At 57.3% G+C, this 15,813-nt stretch overlaps 5 protein-coding genes across 5 annotated transcripts; 4 read left to right on the forward strand and 1 right to left on the reverse strand.

The window, feature by feature from the left end:
• Positions 1 to 2,402: 2,402 nt before the first annotated feature.
• Positions 2,403 to 5,368, reverse strand: VTJ83DRAFT_3529 (uncharacterized protein; the record flags this gene model as incomplete). The annotated part of the gene is made up of 3 exons (XM_071009917.1): positions 2,403 to 2,613; positions 2,677 to 5,128; positions 5,326 to 5,368. The coding sequence occupies 3 exons, from the start codon at positions 5,366 to 5,368 to the stop codon at positions 2,403 to 2,405; spliced, it is 2,706 nt and encodes a 901-aa protein (XP_070867407.1).
• An 866-nt stretch (positions 5,369 to 6,234) lies between these two features.
• VTJ83DRAFT_3530 (uncharacterized protein) lies at positions 6,235 to 8,509 on the forward strand (the record flags this gene model as incomplete). The annotated part of the gene is made up of 6 exons (XM_071009919.1): positions 6,235 to 6,341; positions 6,412 to 6,441; positions 6,506 to 6,541; positions 6,601 to 6,628; positions 6,693 to 7,496; positions 7,544 to 8,509. 6 exons carry the CDS (start codon positions 6,235 to 6,237, stop codon positions 8,507 to 8,509), a joined length of 1,971 nt encoding a protein of 656 aa, XP_070867408.1.
• Positions 8,510 to 9,552: 1,043 nt separating this feature from the next.
• On the forward strand, positions 9,553 to 12,330 carry VTJ83DRAFT_3531 (uncharacterized protein; the record flags this gene model as incomplete). Its single annotated transcript, XM_071009920.1, has 4 exons — positions 9,553 to 9,714; positions 9,859 to 11,621; positions 11,706 to 11,971; positions 12,047 to 12,330. 4 exons carry the CDS (start codon positions 9,553 to 9,555, stop codon positions 12,328 to 12,330), a joined length of 2,475 nt encoding a protein of 824 aa, XP_070867409.1.
• A 996-nt stretch (positions 12,331 to 13,326) lies between these two features.
• Positions 13,327 to 14,597, forward strand: VTJ83DRAFT_3532 (uncharacterized protein; the record flags this gene model as incomplete). Its single annotated transcript, XM_071009921.1, has 5 exons — positions 13,327 to 13,375; positions 13,492 to 13,591; positions 13,666 to 14,009; positions 14,094 to 14,528; positions 14,587 to 14,597. 5 exons carry the CDS (start codon positions 13,327 to 13,329, stop codon positions 14,595 to 14,597), a joined length of 939 nt encoding a protein of 312 aa, XP_070867410.1.
• A 689-nt stretch (positions 14,598 to 15,286) lies between these two features.
• On the forward strand, positions 15,287 to 15,715 carry VTJ83DRAFT_3533 (uncharacterized protein; the record flags this gene model as incomplete). Its single annotated transcript, XM_071009922.1, has 1 exon — positions 15,287 to 15,715. One exon carries the CDS (start codon positions 15,287 to 15,289, stop codon positions 15,713 to 15,715), a length of 429 nt encoding a protein of 142 aa, XP_070867411.1.
• Positions 15,716 to 15,813: the final 98 nt, after the last annotated feature.

Below are 15,813 nucleotides of genomic sequence, written 5' to 3' on the forward strand. Positions count from 1 at the left end.
CGACCACACCTTCGACACGAAAAGGAAAGCGAGTCCAGATCCGAAAAAAAAATGCCCTGCCGGGCACACGAACCTGGTCACCGAAATCCACCCTTGGTGAGAACCGAGCGCCTTCTCGAAGGAAAAAAAATAATCACTGCCATGCATGGGCTGGATGAAACAACGTCGCAGCCGCGTCAGACACGCCCTTGTCTTTCCGGGGGGGACGGCGGCCTCCGTGATTCCCAAACGAATGGGCAAAGCCGAGTTTCCCATTGCTGCCCGACGATTGGCAATCCGTCTCTGGTTCAAATCCTGAGATGAGCATCTTCATGGCGACCAGGGCAATGCTTTGTGTTCTGCGGCTGCAAGAGGTTGGGAACCTGAGGCATGGTGCCTCGACTGCATCCCGGGCACATTGTCCAGGGCTCCAAGGGATTCCTGGCTGACGCATCACGGCCTCTGCGAGTCCAGGACGCTGAACGTTTGACACGTTGGCTGTGGTGATAAATCAAGTGAAGGCTGTTGCTTGGCGCTGGCCCGGGGGGCCGCATCAACATCAGCCGGAACCAACGTCAGATCCCCCCCCAAGCAATGCGTGATCTCCATCCATGCTTCTTCATGTGTCACCTCAACCATGCGGAAGCTTGGTCACCAGGCGGTAGCACGGAGCATCTTGACCGATGCGAGCCCCTGCCACACACGAGGCCCCAGGGTCGATCCTGTGTTCGAAAGTGAAGCTTGACAGAACGAAGCCTCGTGCTTGTAAAAACGGTCGTCTCCCCTTGGCAACCAGCGAGCCGGTCCGGCCCCGCGAAATGGGCTGTTTGCACATGCACCTCCGCAGGCTGCCCGGCACTCGGTCGGCCTGGGCGTCGGCTTTTCCCCGCCGCGGAGTCCCGGCTATTGTACCCCTTCGGCGGTGGGCTCTCCAGATCCGCAGCACTTGCCTCGTTCCGAACATCGGACCGCCCGCAGAGCCACGTCCGAGGCATATGACGGCGGCGGGTTGTCTTGGAAATGGGTAAAAACAGAATGGCGACGGTTACCAGGAATGCCCCGGAGGCATGTGGAAGGGAGGGGCAGGGGGATCCAGACCAACGTGCTGTTTGTTGTTGTTGTCTTGGTCGGCTCATCACCCACTCCGACCCCGACATCTTCCCCAGATCTCCACCCGTTCGTGGGGTCCACACCGCCGCCTCCACATCCAGCCACGGAACTGCTGTGGATGGGACGAACGAGGTCTTCAAATCTCACCGCTGTCGAGGGCGTCGGTCCCCCGGTCCAGAGCCCCATCCATGCTTTTGCCCTCCAGCCACCCCCGGATTTTCCAGGGTTCCGGGGGTCAGGGAGACCCGGGTTCGGGTTCCGGGGGCTGGTTGCCGGGGACATCGGTGCTCCATCCCCGTCCCCTTCTTCGCTTGAGCCAAACAGTCGCTTTCGACGATGTCGTGACATAGGGATGACTCACCAGCTCGGGTCTGGGGATGTTGATGGATCTGCATCAGACGACAGCGAGGAGTCCTTCTTGAGGGTATCATCACATGCTCCGGGCCCCAAGACCCAGCTTTTGTACATGTGCATACGGTGATGGTGGAGGCAACCATCTCTCCACGATGGCGAAGAGAGGGGTCGGTATGCGTGACGAACTTGGCCTTATCCATGCCAATATCACATGCAACATTGCGAAGCCTACAAGTCCACCCACCCGCTCGTGCTCGTCCGTTGGTGCTGGGGTAAGCAACCTGGAGGGGGATCATATGCTTCCAAGGGTCTATGCCTCCCTGTCGACGAACAGGCTCCTTAGGAGAAAGCATCTGAACATCTGAAAGACGTCGGCTCCTGGGCGACCAGGAGGACACCGAATCAAACCCCCACCTCGGGATATCATGTGTCGAAGAGTTCGAGAATCATTGCTCAGGGGCGGGGTTTAGTGTGGGCACTTGTGCCATCAGCAAATCACCCCGCACATGTTCGTGACCTTCAGACCGCGGGGGTTTACATGAATGTTCTTTCAGTGTTGACTCGAAACAAGCTCTCTAAGATACATCACAAGCCAAGCCCGTACACCAGGAATCTTCCCTCAGAAGGTCCGATCACAAGCCGAGAAAAATGTATCCCATACAACACCCTCAAGAGCTCCCTTACTTGTACCATGCCATGCGCCAGAACCAACAAACCCCTCCCAGAACCCGACAGTTCCCACCCCCACCTCTCTCCCATCGTTACATTAGGGAAATAGGCCTACAGGCAACATGACAGTCCTCCCAAACAGGACTCAGCGACGGCTGCAACCACATAGGTGGGTAGGTAGCAATACAGGCAACATCATCAACAGGAAAACATAACGGTCCGGAGCCCCCAAGAAAACCAGGCCACCAGACATGCGCGGACTCCTCCACGCACCGCAGACGGAAAGACGTCTAGTTGCCGCGGAACAGGAACTGCAGGTCCTCCGGGCTTAGGGAGTCCATGGCGGCATCGTCAGCATTGATGGTTGAGTTGATCATGTTGGTCTTCTTCTCCTGTAGAAGGACCATGCGGCTCTCGACCGAATCCTCGATGCAGAGGCGCGTGATGATACAGGGGCGGGTCTGGCCAATGCGATGGCACCGGTCGGCGGACTGCCACTCACTGTTGTCGTACAGTTGTTAGTCTCTGGAACACGGATTCAGGACGAGGGACAGGGAGGCATACGCAGCAGGATTCCACCATGGATCAACAATGAAGACGCGAGACGCCTCGGTGAGATTCAGAGCGACACCACCAGCCTTCAGCGAGACCAGGAAGCATTCCACGTCGACGCTGTTCATGAAATGGTCAATCGAGGCGGCGCGTTGGGCGGGCGTCATGCTGCCGTCAAGCATCACGGTGGTAATGCCGGCCCTGCGCAGACGCCATTCGATGAGCTGCAGCATGGTTGTGAACTGCGAAAATATGATGGACTTGTGAGAGGCGTTGTCGGACCGGAGCTTGTGCAGCTCGTGCACCAGAAGTTCAATCTTGGACGATGATGTCCAGTTCTCCATCTTGATGCGGTTGATGATGGATGACTTCTTGACCTGCATCTCGTCCTGCACGATCTCAGGCTGCTCCAGGTCGATCGACAGCGGGATGTGGCACTGAGGGCAGTTGGGGCTGGCCGTCGAGTTGATGTAGCTCTTGACGCACGTGCGGCAGAAGTCATGCTTGCACCTAGACCGGATGGCATCTTCCGCAGGTTCATCGCAGATGTTGCACACCAGGATGTTCTGGCCGCCCTCGCTGTTTTTCTTGAGAATAAGGTCCGGGTGATCCGCTACCTGACGCATCTGCATGATGAGGCCAAAGATGTTGGCGTAGTTGTTGAGCATGACACCGCTGGCTACATACGTGTCGAACTTGCGCCGGCTGTTTGTCATGATGCTGGTGGCGAAATCGTTCTCTTCCTCACCGAAGAACTGGCGCACCACGTTGATCTCCTTGACCGGCAGCTCCATCGAGTCCATGTGATCCTTTTTGAGCCGGCGCAGCATGATGCGGTCCGTGAGGATGCGCAGCTTGCGGAAGGCCTCAGCGCCCGGACCAAAATTGCCGTACTTCTGGATCGGATTGAGCAGCTCCTGGTTGAAGACGGACACATGCTGCATGCCCCCATGGCCACATTCGGTGCACCTGGAGTCTTCGTTCATAGTCCACTCGAGCGTTGAGCAGGGGCACTGCTTGCAGAGATAGCAGGAAAATGGGCGTATGTTGAGGAACCGGATCAGGGAAAAGAACTCGCCAATGCGGTTCTGCAGCGGCGTGCCTGACAAACACCACCGGTATGTGACCTTGAGCGCGAAGCAGGCCTTGGCCGTCATGGTCGTCCGCGTCTTGATGCAATGGGCCTCGTCGAGGATAACGCGGTGAAAGTCGGTCTGATGGATGACTGACTTCTCGAAGACGGTACCTCCTTTGCGCTTGAACCCCTTCTCCTGCTTCCGGAACATGGACTCAAGGCTGTTGTAAGACATGATGACAACGTCATACTTCTTGATGTCCTTAACCGTGAGATCCTTGGCCTTGGAGTTGGTCCCGTGTAAAACGAGCGTCTTCAGCCTCCCGTCCGTGTACAGTGCGATCTCACTCATCCATTGCATCAGAGCGACGGGCGGCACAAGCACCAGAGACGGCTTCTTAGCGGGAAAGTCGGACATGATGAGGGACACGGCCTGGATGGTCTTGCCGAGGCCCATCTCGTCGCCCAGCAGCCCACCCTTCCATTCGGTTTTCTCCATGGCCGTCATCCAGGCCAAGCCCTCAAGCTGGAATGGCTTGAGTTGTCGAGAAATGGTCTTGGGCTGCTCCGCCTTGCCGGCTTTCAGAACCGGCATGTTTTCGAGTTCCTTCCACATGGTCTTGAGCTCGGGATGATGGTGTTCGAGACGACCTCTGTCACGCTCAGCCCGGCGTTTGTTGACTGGACGGCGAAAAGCCCGGCGAGTATTTATGGCTATCTGGACAGCGGTGAGCCGGGCCTGAACGCCTTCCTCATCAGAATCCGATGATTCAGAGTCGGGCGTGCCAATGTTGACCTCGCTGAGGTCGGAGTCCGAATTAAGAACAGCACCAGGGCCAGCCATGACAGAGTCGCCGTCACCAAGATCGTCAGACTCGCCGTCATCCTCTTCAGAGCCAACCACCTCGACGGCCCGTTTTTTGGCGGGGGCCTTGCCCAAAGCAGCAGTTCTAGCGCTGCGGCGGGGAGCTGGCCCGGTATTTGGGGCAGGCTGAACAGAGGATGAGGCAGCTGCTGCATCTTCCTCCGCCTGCAGCTTCCGCGCCAGAACCGCGTCGGGAGAGTTATCAGACAAGTCTTCCTCGCTATCCTCCTCAAATCCACGCTTGCGCTTGCTGGTGCTGAAAGCGGGCGCCGGCCCGAGGTGCCGTTTTGGTTGACGGACTCTGGCGGCGGGAATGTGCACCTCCACCCTGTTGAGGCGTCTCCTGAGATTCTGTGTCGAGGGGACGGTGTCTTTTGTGGTTGATGTTGCCGAGATGCTGGTCAAGGGAGTGCTATACCCGCTTTCCGCTGGTGTGGCTGAGATGGGAACCGACGAGGAATCACTAATGGCGCCGCTGGTATCGGACAAGATGACCGAATCATTGACGCCAATTCTCGCCCGAACTGAAGACAAGAGTACGGAGTCAGCGATATCTGTGATAAGTAGGTCGGTTCAATTCCGTCCGATGATGGAGAGAATAAAGTACAGCTGAGCGTCAAGACGTCCAATGATCCATCCAACCATGTCCTCTTCGTAGTTGGTGAAGTGCAGGAACGGAGGATCTACAAGTAGAATGCATCGTCAAATATAAAGCACTTACCAGCATGCTCGTCGGCTGCGGCCGAACGCCTAGTTCTAACCATGGCGAGTTCAACGTATCGAGTTTACCGAGTTGCTGTGGATGCTGCGAGGTAGGATGGTATTCACTAGATGGCGTCACCAACGTGACGTCCACAGGAACGCTTGTAGAAGAAGCGCCCGCTGCGAAAGCGGACAAGGTTTGGGGTAAAATCTTGGGTGCGATCCAGAGGATGTCGCCTTGACAATGACTAGGAGGACGACGGGGCGAAGGGAGAGGTGACAAGGAGAGAAGAAAGGAGAGGGAAAAAGGGTTTCCAAGGTTAGATGAGGTCTCGGATTTTGCTAGGTCCAGACATGAAGGCAAGGCCAATGGGCGAGGCTGCAGCCGAGTTGAGAAGTTTACGGAAGAAAAAAGTCCATGAGAGTAAGAGAGTGAGGCATACGTAGATGGAGTGGCGACAGGGTGTTTTCCGTTTTTCCTTCTCCCACAGAACTCCAACCCTGGATCTTGAAGCAAGAGGGCCACCAGTGGACGAGAAACACACCAACAAAAAGAAAGGAGCGATGATATGAGGGGATCTTTTGACATCCCCGTTCAAGCAAAGAGTGGCGTCGTCGTCCAGGGGCCGTGGTTCCTTGGACGCGGAATCACGTGATTTGAATAATTGGATCTCCGCAGTCCAGGCAGCAGCGGGCCGACTTTTGGGTCGACATGACGGAGATCAGCGCTCGGAGCTATCGGAAACCCGTGCGGCCTGTCTCCAAACTCCATGCTTGCTTTTTCCCATCTTCCTTGTTGAATGCATCTCCTTCTTACCAGTTCTTTCGACTGGCTGTCTTCTCAACTTGACTGAAAGGTGCAAAGTGAAAAAGCCATTCGGTCCATCTACCTCCCGCCTGCCTGGTCCAGAAAGGTCGTCCACATTAAATGCAGGTCACGTGTTTTGGCGTCAAGGCCGTCTCCTGCAATCGCCCCTCCTCGCGTCGCCGCGTCTCTTCCGTGCCGTCCGACCAACCGAGTCCACCCTGTAAAGAGTCCTGCCTGTCAATCACACCGAAGCTCACCTCCATCCCATTTCACTGACGTATTTACCCAAGAGAATAGGCTGCATCATCAGCCACCGCTTTCCACAATGTTAGTTCGGACGGAAATCGCCTCCGGTGCCCAGCAGAGAAGAATCCAACTGACAAGAAACTAGGTCTCGAGGGGGATACCCGCGCCGGGTCATGGGACCGTACGCTGTTTCTGCCTTTCAAGTAGTTACAGCTCTCTGCTAACAATATCGGCGCCCAGGCAATCGGCCCTGACCGATTATCTGGCGGTATGTTCGGAACCTTGGCCTGATCTTTATAAGTGGTTCCCCATGCTGATAAATGGTCGGCCAGGCACATAACATCTCAGCGAATCAGATTCGGTTGGATGCTGAGCGGAGGCGAAGAGAGGCCCAGGAACAACAACAAAACAACAGCCAGAACCAGGCCAATACCGAGGCTTCCACATCTTCGGCGGCTCCGGATGTCACCGACAACCCAGCAAGGGCAACTCGGTCAAGACGCGCAGCAGCGCCCATTGCACAAGACGAAGAGGCCCGCAAGAGGGAACAGAGAGCCATTGAGAAGATCAAGGCGTCCAAGAAGTTCCAAAAGCGCAAGCGTGCTGCGGACTCGGATGAGGACGACGATATAGCCATGGCGTTGTTAGCCGCCTCCGCTCCTCTGCCAAATCAGCAAGAAAATTGTGAGATCTGCGCAAAGCGCTTCACAGTCACTGCATATAGTCGCAATGGGCCGAGCGGTGGCCTGCTATGCCCCGAGTGCAGTAGGGATATCGACAAGGAAGACGCCGCCAAGCAGAAGGCCAGGAGAGTCGCAGCGGCTGGCCGACGCCGCCAATTCCAAAGCAATATTCTGGACGGCATCTGCGCCATTGGGCCCAAGAGTTTGATGACCCTGTGCATCGAGACGCTCGCCAAGAACATTGATCTTGCCGAGGATTTTGGGGATATGCCTCCGATCCTCATTGACAAGGTCGCCCGGAAGCTTTCCAAGCTCCGACTCCTCGACTCAAGGACGCTCAGCCTGTTCTTGACGCCAACCGCCGAGGAGTTCCATGTGTACGACGGCGCAAAACTCGGCCAGGACGATTTCATCCGCATTTTCCAAATGGTTCCGGGTCTCAAGAGACTGAAGGTAAGGCTTCGAAGTCCACAGACGGGACTGTCGCTGACCACCGCTAGATCCGCAACGGAATTCACTTCAAGGACCCGGTTGTAGACTACCTTATGACTCGCCACATCGAGCTGGAAGACCTGTACCTGCATGGTGCTAATCTCATCTCCGAGTCCAAGTGGATCGAGTTATTGCAGAAAAGGGGCAAACCACTGCGCTCTCTGCGCGTCTACTTTACAGACAAGCACTTCACCGACGCGGTCCTCGCCGTCCTTCCCACAGCATGCCCCAACCTGACCCGCCTCAAGGTCTGCCACAACCAGCAAGTCACAGGCACCGGCGTCGCCGCAATCGGGCAGATTAAGACCCTCCGGCATCTCAGTTTGGACTTGCGCAAGTCAGTGCACTCCGACATCTACGTCGACGTCCTTAGCAAGATCGGCCGCCAACTCGAAACCCTCTGTCTCACCCGCGTCAACGAAACCGACAACACCGTCCTCGACGCCATCCACACGTACTGCCGCTCTCTCTCGAAACTGCGCATCACCGAAAGCGAGGCGATGACCGACGCCGGCTTCGTCCGCCTCTTCACGGATTGGGCCAGCCCGGGTCTCAAGTACCTCGATCTACAAAAGTGCTGCCAGATCGACTCGGCGCATCCCCGTGAGAACCCGGACAACATCGGCCTCTGTTCCGACGGGTTCCGTGCGCTGATGGCGCACTCGGGACGCAAGCTTCGGAACCTGAACATCCATGCTTGTCGGCACATCCGGGGGGAGGTGTTCGAGGAGGTGTTCTCCAAGGACAAACTGTATGAGGATATGGAGAAGCTCGAGATCAGCTTCATCGAGGAGGTCAACGACTACATCGTGGGTTGCATCTTTCGTGCCTGCCCCAACCTCAAAGAGCTCAATGTGTTTGGATGCATGAAGGTTCGTGATGTGAGGGTGCCACGCGGAAAGATCCTGGTGGGTGTTCCGAATGCTAGGGGGATGATGATTGAGGGCCAGTCGGATGGGGAAGACGCGGTTTAGCCTGGGCTGGGTTAGGGGATGGGTGCGGAGGTCCTTGGGGGACGTCGGCGACTATCTTCTCGCCAGTTTCAATGTCTTTGCTTTTCCGAGAGCTGTATATGGTACGGTAGCCGGGGCATGGTGTAGGTTGGCTTTTACAGCAAGGGAACTTTATGTGCCATGATGTAACCACTATACCTGTAACATAATTCTGTTCGTGGGAGGAGCCGAGATCTATGGGTAGCGGTAAGTTACCGCTTCCGACTTTGAGCGGCATGAATGAAGCGATTTTATCACGGGCCCGATTACATATGTCTTGTTACTTAGGTACCTAAGTAGGAGGGGGTGATTGGAATGTTCACACCCAGACCTCGTACTCCAAGCAACGGGTCGACGCCGCCTCTAGCCGGCCCGGACCCGATGTTGACGCTGGGCCCCACTTGATGTACATGCGGGAGCGCTTCAGTGGAGTCAACGGCTCAGCGCCTCCACAGCGGCCCGTCCAGACTAGGGGTCTTGGACATGCGGGGTACGTCCCGCCCCAAGACAGCCCTGTGGATGGGGCTGTCCATCCAAGACTGTAACCCAGGGAGAGAGTAGGTACCTACCTACCTATGTACTGGAATGCCCGGGGTTCCTGATACCTGCCTACATTGGGTGGGCGGTTTCCATCAATCCCGCAGTCCGATTCATTGTCGTCATTCTCGGAGCTCCTGGCGGTGTTTCTGGAAGGCTGGACATCAGCACGACGAACCCCTTGCCCCTCTTCTCGTGCTCTGCCATTCATTGCATGACTTCCAATTGTATCTCGCAGCATTGTATAGGTCTCTGTGTAATGTTTACGCCTTGTTGTGTTTCCTCATCAGTCCGTACCTGAGCGCCTAACGACCGCATCCTGGACGCGAAAAGCGGACTCGACGGATTCGACCTCCTTGCTCACCATAACTTTCTGACCTCCTGGCCGGAGTCCGTACCACTCATGCCCAGGCCCTGAGAAAGACCAGCCTCTTTGCTTGGCTCTCTTTTTCTTCTTCTGTCCCAGCCCTTGCTCCGAGCGACCCGACATGCGGTTTGACTTCCTGGCGCTGGCCGCCGTGGCCGGGGCATCGACGCTCACCCCCAACGTCCTCCCGCTCATCGTTCGGAACCCATACCTCAGCACCTGGCTGTACAATGCGCGCAGCGCACCGTGGGAGAGCTGGCCTATGTTTTGGACGGGCGCACATGTAGGCAATCCATGGCAGGGCAGATTGGTTGGCCTGGTGCCGCTGATCGGGTGAAAGGATGTCTTCGAACGTCGCTGTTGGAGCCGCAGCTGTGCAGTGTGAAGGACTCGCTGACGTGTGCTTATGGATAACGTTAACAAATAGGTCGGATTCTCCGTCATGGCCTCGGTCCCCGAGACGGCCGCGGTCTACCCACTGCTCGGTCGTCCCCACGACTCGCTGCCGCGCGAGAATGCTAGCTACCGGATCGTGTACCCGGAGTATCTCGGCGTGAGCTTCGACGCGTCTACCACGAACTTGACATACCATATCACCTCCCCATCGTCCTCGTCCACCCGATCCGTTGGCCTGACGCTCTCCTTTCTATCCCCCATCACGCCCTCTTCCACCTTCCGCCAGTCAATCCCTGCCGCGTACATGACCATCTTCGTCGAGGGTTGTCTGGACGTCCATATCTATACGGACATCAACGGAGAGTGGGTCACGGGCAATAGGGATAACCATGTACGGTGGGATTTGCGCAGGCCGTTACACCGTGGTGCCGGAAACAGCACGGCCCCGCGGCTCAAGACATGGGAGGTGGCCCGCCTCCAGGAACAGCTCTTCACCGAGTTCGCCGACCACGCCGAGTGGGGAACCTTGTTCTTCTCGGCGCCTGCTGATGCCCATCACCAGAGTGGCGTCTCTGCTCACTTGCGTCAGCAGTTTGCCAAGACTGGTGTGCTGAAGAATGAGGTGGATGGGAGGTTTCGCCGAGTCATGGACGAGGAGCCTGTGTTTGCCTTCTCTAAGGGGTTCAAACTCGCAGGACCGAACAACAGTGGAGGGGATTGTCGTGGTAAAAAGGACAGCATTACGTTCACGTTCGCGCTGGTGCAGGATCCCGTGGCCCAGTTCGCCAGCTCCAAGGGCCTCAGATGGATGAAGCCTTTATGGCGCTCCCACGTCACCACGACCGACGAGCTGATCGCGTACCACTACGCCGACTTCCACACAGCAGCGGTGCTCGCCGCGAACTACTCAGACACGCTGGCACGGGACGCGTTTTTGTCCGGGTCGAGCGAGTACCAAGACATCGCCGCCCTCTCCGCCCGCCAGGTTCTGGGAGCAACGCAGTTCTCGGGCACGCCAGACCACCCACTGCTGTTCCTCAAGGAGATATCATCCGACGGTAACTTCCAAACGGTCGATGTGATCTTTCCGGCGTTCCCTTTCTTCCTTTACACAAACCCACGCTGGTTGGAATACCTGCTCGAGCCGCTGCTCGAGCACCAGCTCAGCGGACAGTACCCTAATGACTACAGCATGCATGACCTTGGGACTCACTTCCCCAATGCCACAGGCCATGCGGACGGACGTGATGAATATATGCCTGTGGAAGAGTGTGGGAATATGCTTATCATGGCCCTGGCGCTGGCCAATGCGCTGGGATACGACGCGGAGCCCGCCTTCACCAAGGTGAGGGCTGCGGTGGGAGAGACAGCGTCCATGCAAAGGTTCGTGGCATGGCCAAAGTGCGTGGACGAACACGGGATGGACATACACCCCCGGCATGGCGTCGGTCGCGAAGAGGAAGCCGTGCAATGGCTCTCTCGTTCGTACAAGCTCTGGTCGCAATGGACGGGCTACCTTGTTCGGGAGTCGCTGATCCCCCACAACCAACTCTCTACCGACGACTTTGCCGGCTGGCTGGCCAACCAGACCAACCTGGCACTTAAAGGCATCGTGGGTATCCGGGCCATGGCCGAGATCGCGGATCTCGTCGAACGGAACGTCGAGGCACGCCAATACCGCGCAATCGCGGACCAGTACATTGCCAAGTGGCAGGAGTACGGCATTTCTCGCGATGAAACCCACGCCAAACTCGCATATACATGGTACGGGTCGTGGACGACGCTGTACAACCTGTATGCGGACTCGTTGTTGTGTTTTCATGTAACGGATGACAATGGCGAGAAGGAGGAGGGCAGTGGCACGCTGTCAAGGCCCAGACGAACCAACGGTCAGAAACCGACGGGAAGCGTCGGAGATGGCGGTGGATCTCATGTGAAGAAGACGCCCTTCATCCCAGACAGGATATATCAGATGCAGAGCAACTGGTACCACGCAGTGCTGCAAAGGTACGGCCTCCCGCTCGATTCGCGGCATCTGTATGCCAAGAGCGATTGGGAGTTCTTCGCGGCGGCCGTGACAGGACAGAAGACGAGGGCTGAGATCCTGACGGCGGTGGCGCGGTGGGTGAACGAGACGGTCGTGGGTACGTTTGATCGCTTTGGTGTTCCTTTCTCCCCGGCTCGATTAAACCCTCGACTAACCACCGAAACCCACACAGACCGGCCGCTTACAGACCTGTACAACACCGAGGGTGATGGAGGCTTTCCCGGCATCAACTTCATGGCGCGGCCCGTCGTGGGCGGCCACTTTGCCTTCCTGGCGCTGGAGCGGGCGTGCGGCGGCCGGGCGACCCAGGCGCTACGGTTTTTGGACAAGAGGTCACCTGTCGCTATTGATGTCGAGAGGATTCTCCGTGAGGAGCACGATCGTGCGACGGAAGCGGCGGCGGCGGCAGCGGCGGCGGTGGTGAACGACGGTCTTGACTCGTGGGAGGATCTTTAGGAGAGCAGAGCCTGACAGCCTGCGAGGCTTGAATCAACCTTTTGGCTGCTGGAAGTTTGCACAGCAGGCACATTTGGGCAAAGACGGAGCAGTTTCTACGGACATGAAACAGGTGTTGCGACATCTTCTGGGTCCTCCATGGTGGTCATGATGGTGCGTTTTCGTGACGGGTTTCCAGTCCGTAGAGGCTTGCAGCCTTACAAAATGGGGCAACCAATCGCAGCTCAATCACGGCAACCCCGGATGGGTCAGCCAGGGGTTCGTGGGCGCGTGCCACGGCTGTTTTGGTCAAGTCATCTGGTGGTGATTCCATTGCTCGAATGACAATGATCGAATCCAAGGCGTGTTTAGGTTGAATGTCGATCGCCCGCAGCAGAGAGCTCAGAGAGCGAAAGGCACAGACGACAAAATGCTCCGGAAGGGGATGATGCACCGAGGATTGAATGCCGGGGCGTATACGTTTTGACAGCCTTACCCCGAGTTTCGCCCAGCGACGCTGCCTCGCCAACCCCAATCAAGCTTAGCGCCTTGGCTCCCTGGGGAGGAGGGTGGCAAGCACGCAGGCAGCCCAGACCCAAACGTGTTTGTAGCACAGCACAGCTCGTCGCCTCCAAAAATTTCGCCTGTCTCCTTTCTTGCTGCGCCTGCCTCGTTCACCCAGCCCGGCTCCCAGCAGACACAGCTTTTCTTTGTGGCCATCGGACGGGCAACCCTCTCCCTCTTCCAGCCTCTTTTGACAATTTTTTTGTCGATTTGGGTTCTTGAACCTCTCGGTCAACCCACGGTCGCCTTTTCTTCTCCCGCAGCCTTCCCTTCTCCGGGTCACACTCCATTTTCCCCATCGCGCTAGCGATTCCCAATTCTGATTTCACGTCGCTGACGCTCGCCTATCCTTCCCCAACCCAAACCTCATCCTCTTTTTTTTTTTTTTTTTTTTTCTTTTCTTCTCCGTTTCCATCTCCAAATCTCCAACCAGCCACACCCGAGTCCATCACCATGGCCACTACCTCGATGGATTACGAGCCGACCGGCGAGCGCTACGATGGTACGCGTCTTTATTTGTTTTTCCTTCACCCGCTCCACCCGTGCCCGGTAGCTCCATGCAGCTCGTTGCTGGCGCTCTTCGACCGCATTATGCTGACTCGCCTTTGTTTGTTCCAGACGATGGCCCTCGCTACGACCGCGACCGTAGTGCGTCGCCTCGTCGCGACGATGGGCACGACTCTCGTCGTCGCTCCCTGTCGCCCAACGGCAATGACCGGTACGTCGCACGCGCCAAGCAGCTCGTTTGCTCCGCTCAGTCATGACAACCATCGGCTAATCCACGACAAGCAGCGCTCCTGCGAAGAGCGACAGCGGCAACAAGGACGACGACAGCGTCAACCCTGGCTCCAACCTCTTCGTCACCGGCATCCACCCGCGCATCGAGGAGGCCGAAATCCAGCGCCTCTTCGAGAAGTACGGCGAGGTCGAAAAGTGCCAGATCATGAGGGACCCTCACACGGGCGAGTCGCGCGGTTTCGGTTTCGTCAAGATGGTCACCTCCGAGATGGCCGACGCCGCCATGCAGGGTCTTAGCGGCGAGGTCATCGAGGGCCGCAGCCTCAACATCGAGAAGGCTCGCCGTGCTCGCCCTCGCACTCCGACGCCTGGAAAATACTTCGGCCCCCCCAAGCGTGGTATACCACCCTCCCGTCTTTTAACCAATCCTCCTTTTCAACCCGTGAGCGTGGGTGAACCAGTTGGCTAATCATTTCCAACAGATCCTCGTCGCTACGATGATCGTCGCCGCGGCGGCTACGGCTCCGGTGGTGGCTATGGCCGCGATGATTCGTACCGTGGCTCCCGTGGCTACGGCCGTGACGACCGCGGCTACGATCGTGGCTACGATCGTGGTTACGACCGCGGCTATGGACGCGACTATCGCGAAGACCGTGGCTACAGCCGTGAGTACCGTGATGACCGCGGCTATGACCGTCGTGACCGCGATGACGGCTACGGCCGGGGCGATCGTTACGGCGGTCGTGATGATCGCGATCGCTACGGCGGCGGCCGTGGTGGTCCCGATGACCGCCGTGGCCCGAGCTACGACCGGGACCGCTACGACCGCCCCAGCGACCGTGACTCTCGCCCTCGCGACTCCGGCCCGAGCTCTGGCTATGCCGACCCTGCTCCCCGCGATACCCGCGAGCCCTACGGTAACACACATGCCCCCACCCCCCCCGAAGTAACCCCCGGAAGTGCTGATGTTTGCAGGTGGTCGTTAAATGCCAATTCGGTCTCAAGGCTGCCGTTGGCTGGCTTGCTCCCTTTGCATCTTGCAGCATGTGTTTCTTTTCTTATCTCATTCTCGCTTTGGGCATGGGGACATAATTCGGATTTCCCAAAACTCGATCGATTTGGAGTTCACGGCAGTCATGGGAGGGTTAATGGCCCGGGTTCGGCACATCGCCTTTTTCGTCAGACAGGTTCCGCAGAGTTTTCTACCACCCTTGATGGTGCGACACATTCGGCCCGTGATGGCAGCAGTGGGATCTGGCTTCAGTCTGCACCAGCACAGGTCGCTCGGTTTCGCTCCCCCTCGGGTCTGGTTCGGCACGGAGAGTGGGATGGTGGCCGCCATTGTACGATTATTCTCTTCTCTTTTCCTCTCTGCGCCCTCTGACGGCAAGCGGCACACCAACTTTCCCACACAATCTGTGACGACTCCGCACCAACAGCGATTTTTATATTCGTCGCCGGGGTCTTCCAGTCTTCCGTAGTCGGCATGATGCGATAACCCAGAAACACTCAACCCATACGCGCCTTGATCGTGACTCAACCAAACGCAAACAAAACCAAAGCAAATGCCTCTCTCGAATCTTTTTTGGCAACCGCTTTCTTTGCTGGATTCCGGTTGGTCGAATTGACCAGCTGGCTGGCTAACTACCCATCAACGGCGACTTGTGCGCATTTGATGGAGAGGGTCGGTTTCGCCTCCTCGATTCGTCTTTTTCCTCTCGCCCTGGTGACCACTTCATACAACTCGCCGATCGTCCTGTCATGCGTGAACCGTGGAATCCAACCAGCCAACCAACCAACCAGACAAACAATCAACCTTGAACGCTTGACCCTCGCCTGGACAGATGGAATCCTTTTTCCACACATTCCCCGTCATCATCCCGAGGCGAGGCGCAAGTACCGCGGGCGGCTGGCTGATAGCCACCGGCCTTGTTCACGGTTCTGCTTGCGTCTTCTGGAAGAAGCATCGGGCGATCGCGGATGCGGAGACGACGGGAACACCCTCCAGCCTGGTCCCGGGCTTGGTCACCCTGGACAGGCAGACAGGCGAACAAACAGCCCGCGGATGGGATGGAACAGCACAAAAACGCAAAGAAACAGGTGAGTTGCCTTGTCTGGGTGCGTTGATGAGCTGACGATGTCCTTCGGGACTCAGGCACTTGAGGGGGTTTGGGTGTCTCCCTCTGGTCAGATCGATTCTGC

The sequence above is a fragment of the Remersonia thermophila genome, chromosome 3, assembly GCF_042764415.1.
Source record: "Remersonia thermophila strain ATCC 22073 chromosome 3, whole genome shotgun sequence".
Lineage (NCBI taxonomy): Eukaryota > Fungi > Ascomycota > Sordariomycetes > Sordariales > Chaetomiaceae > Remersonia > Remersonia thermophila.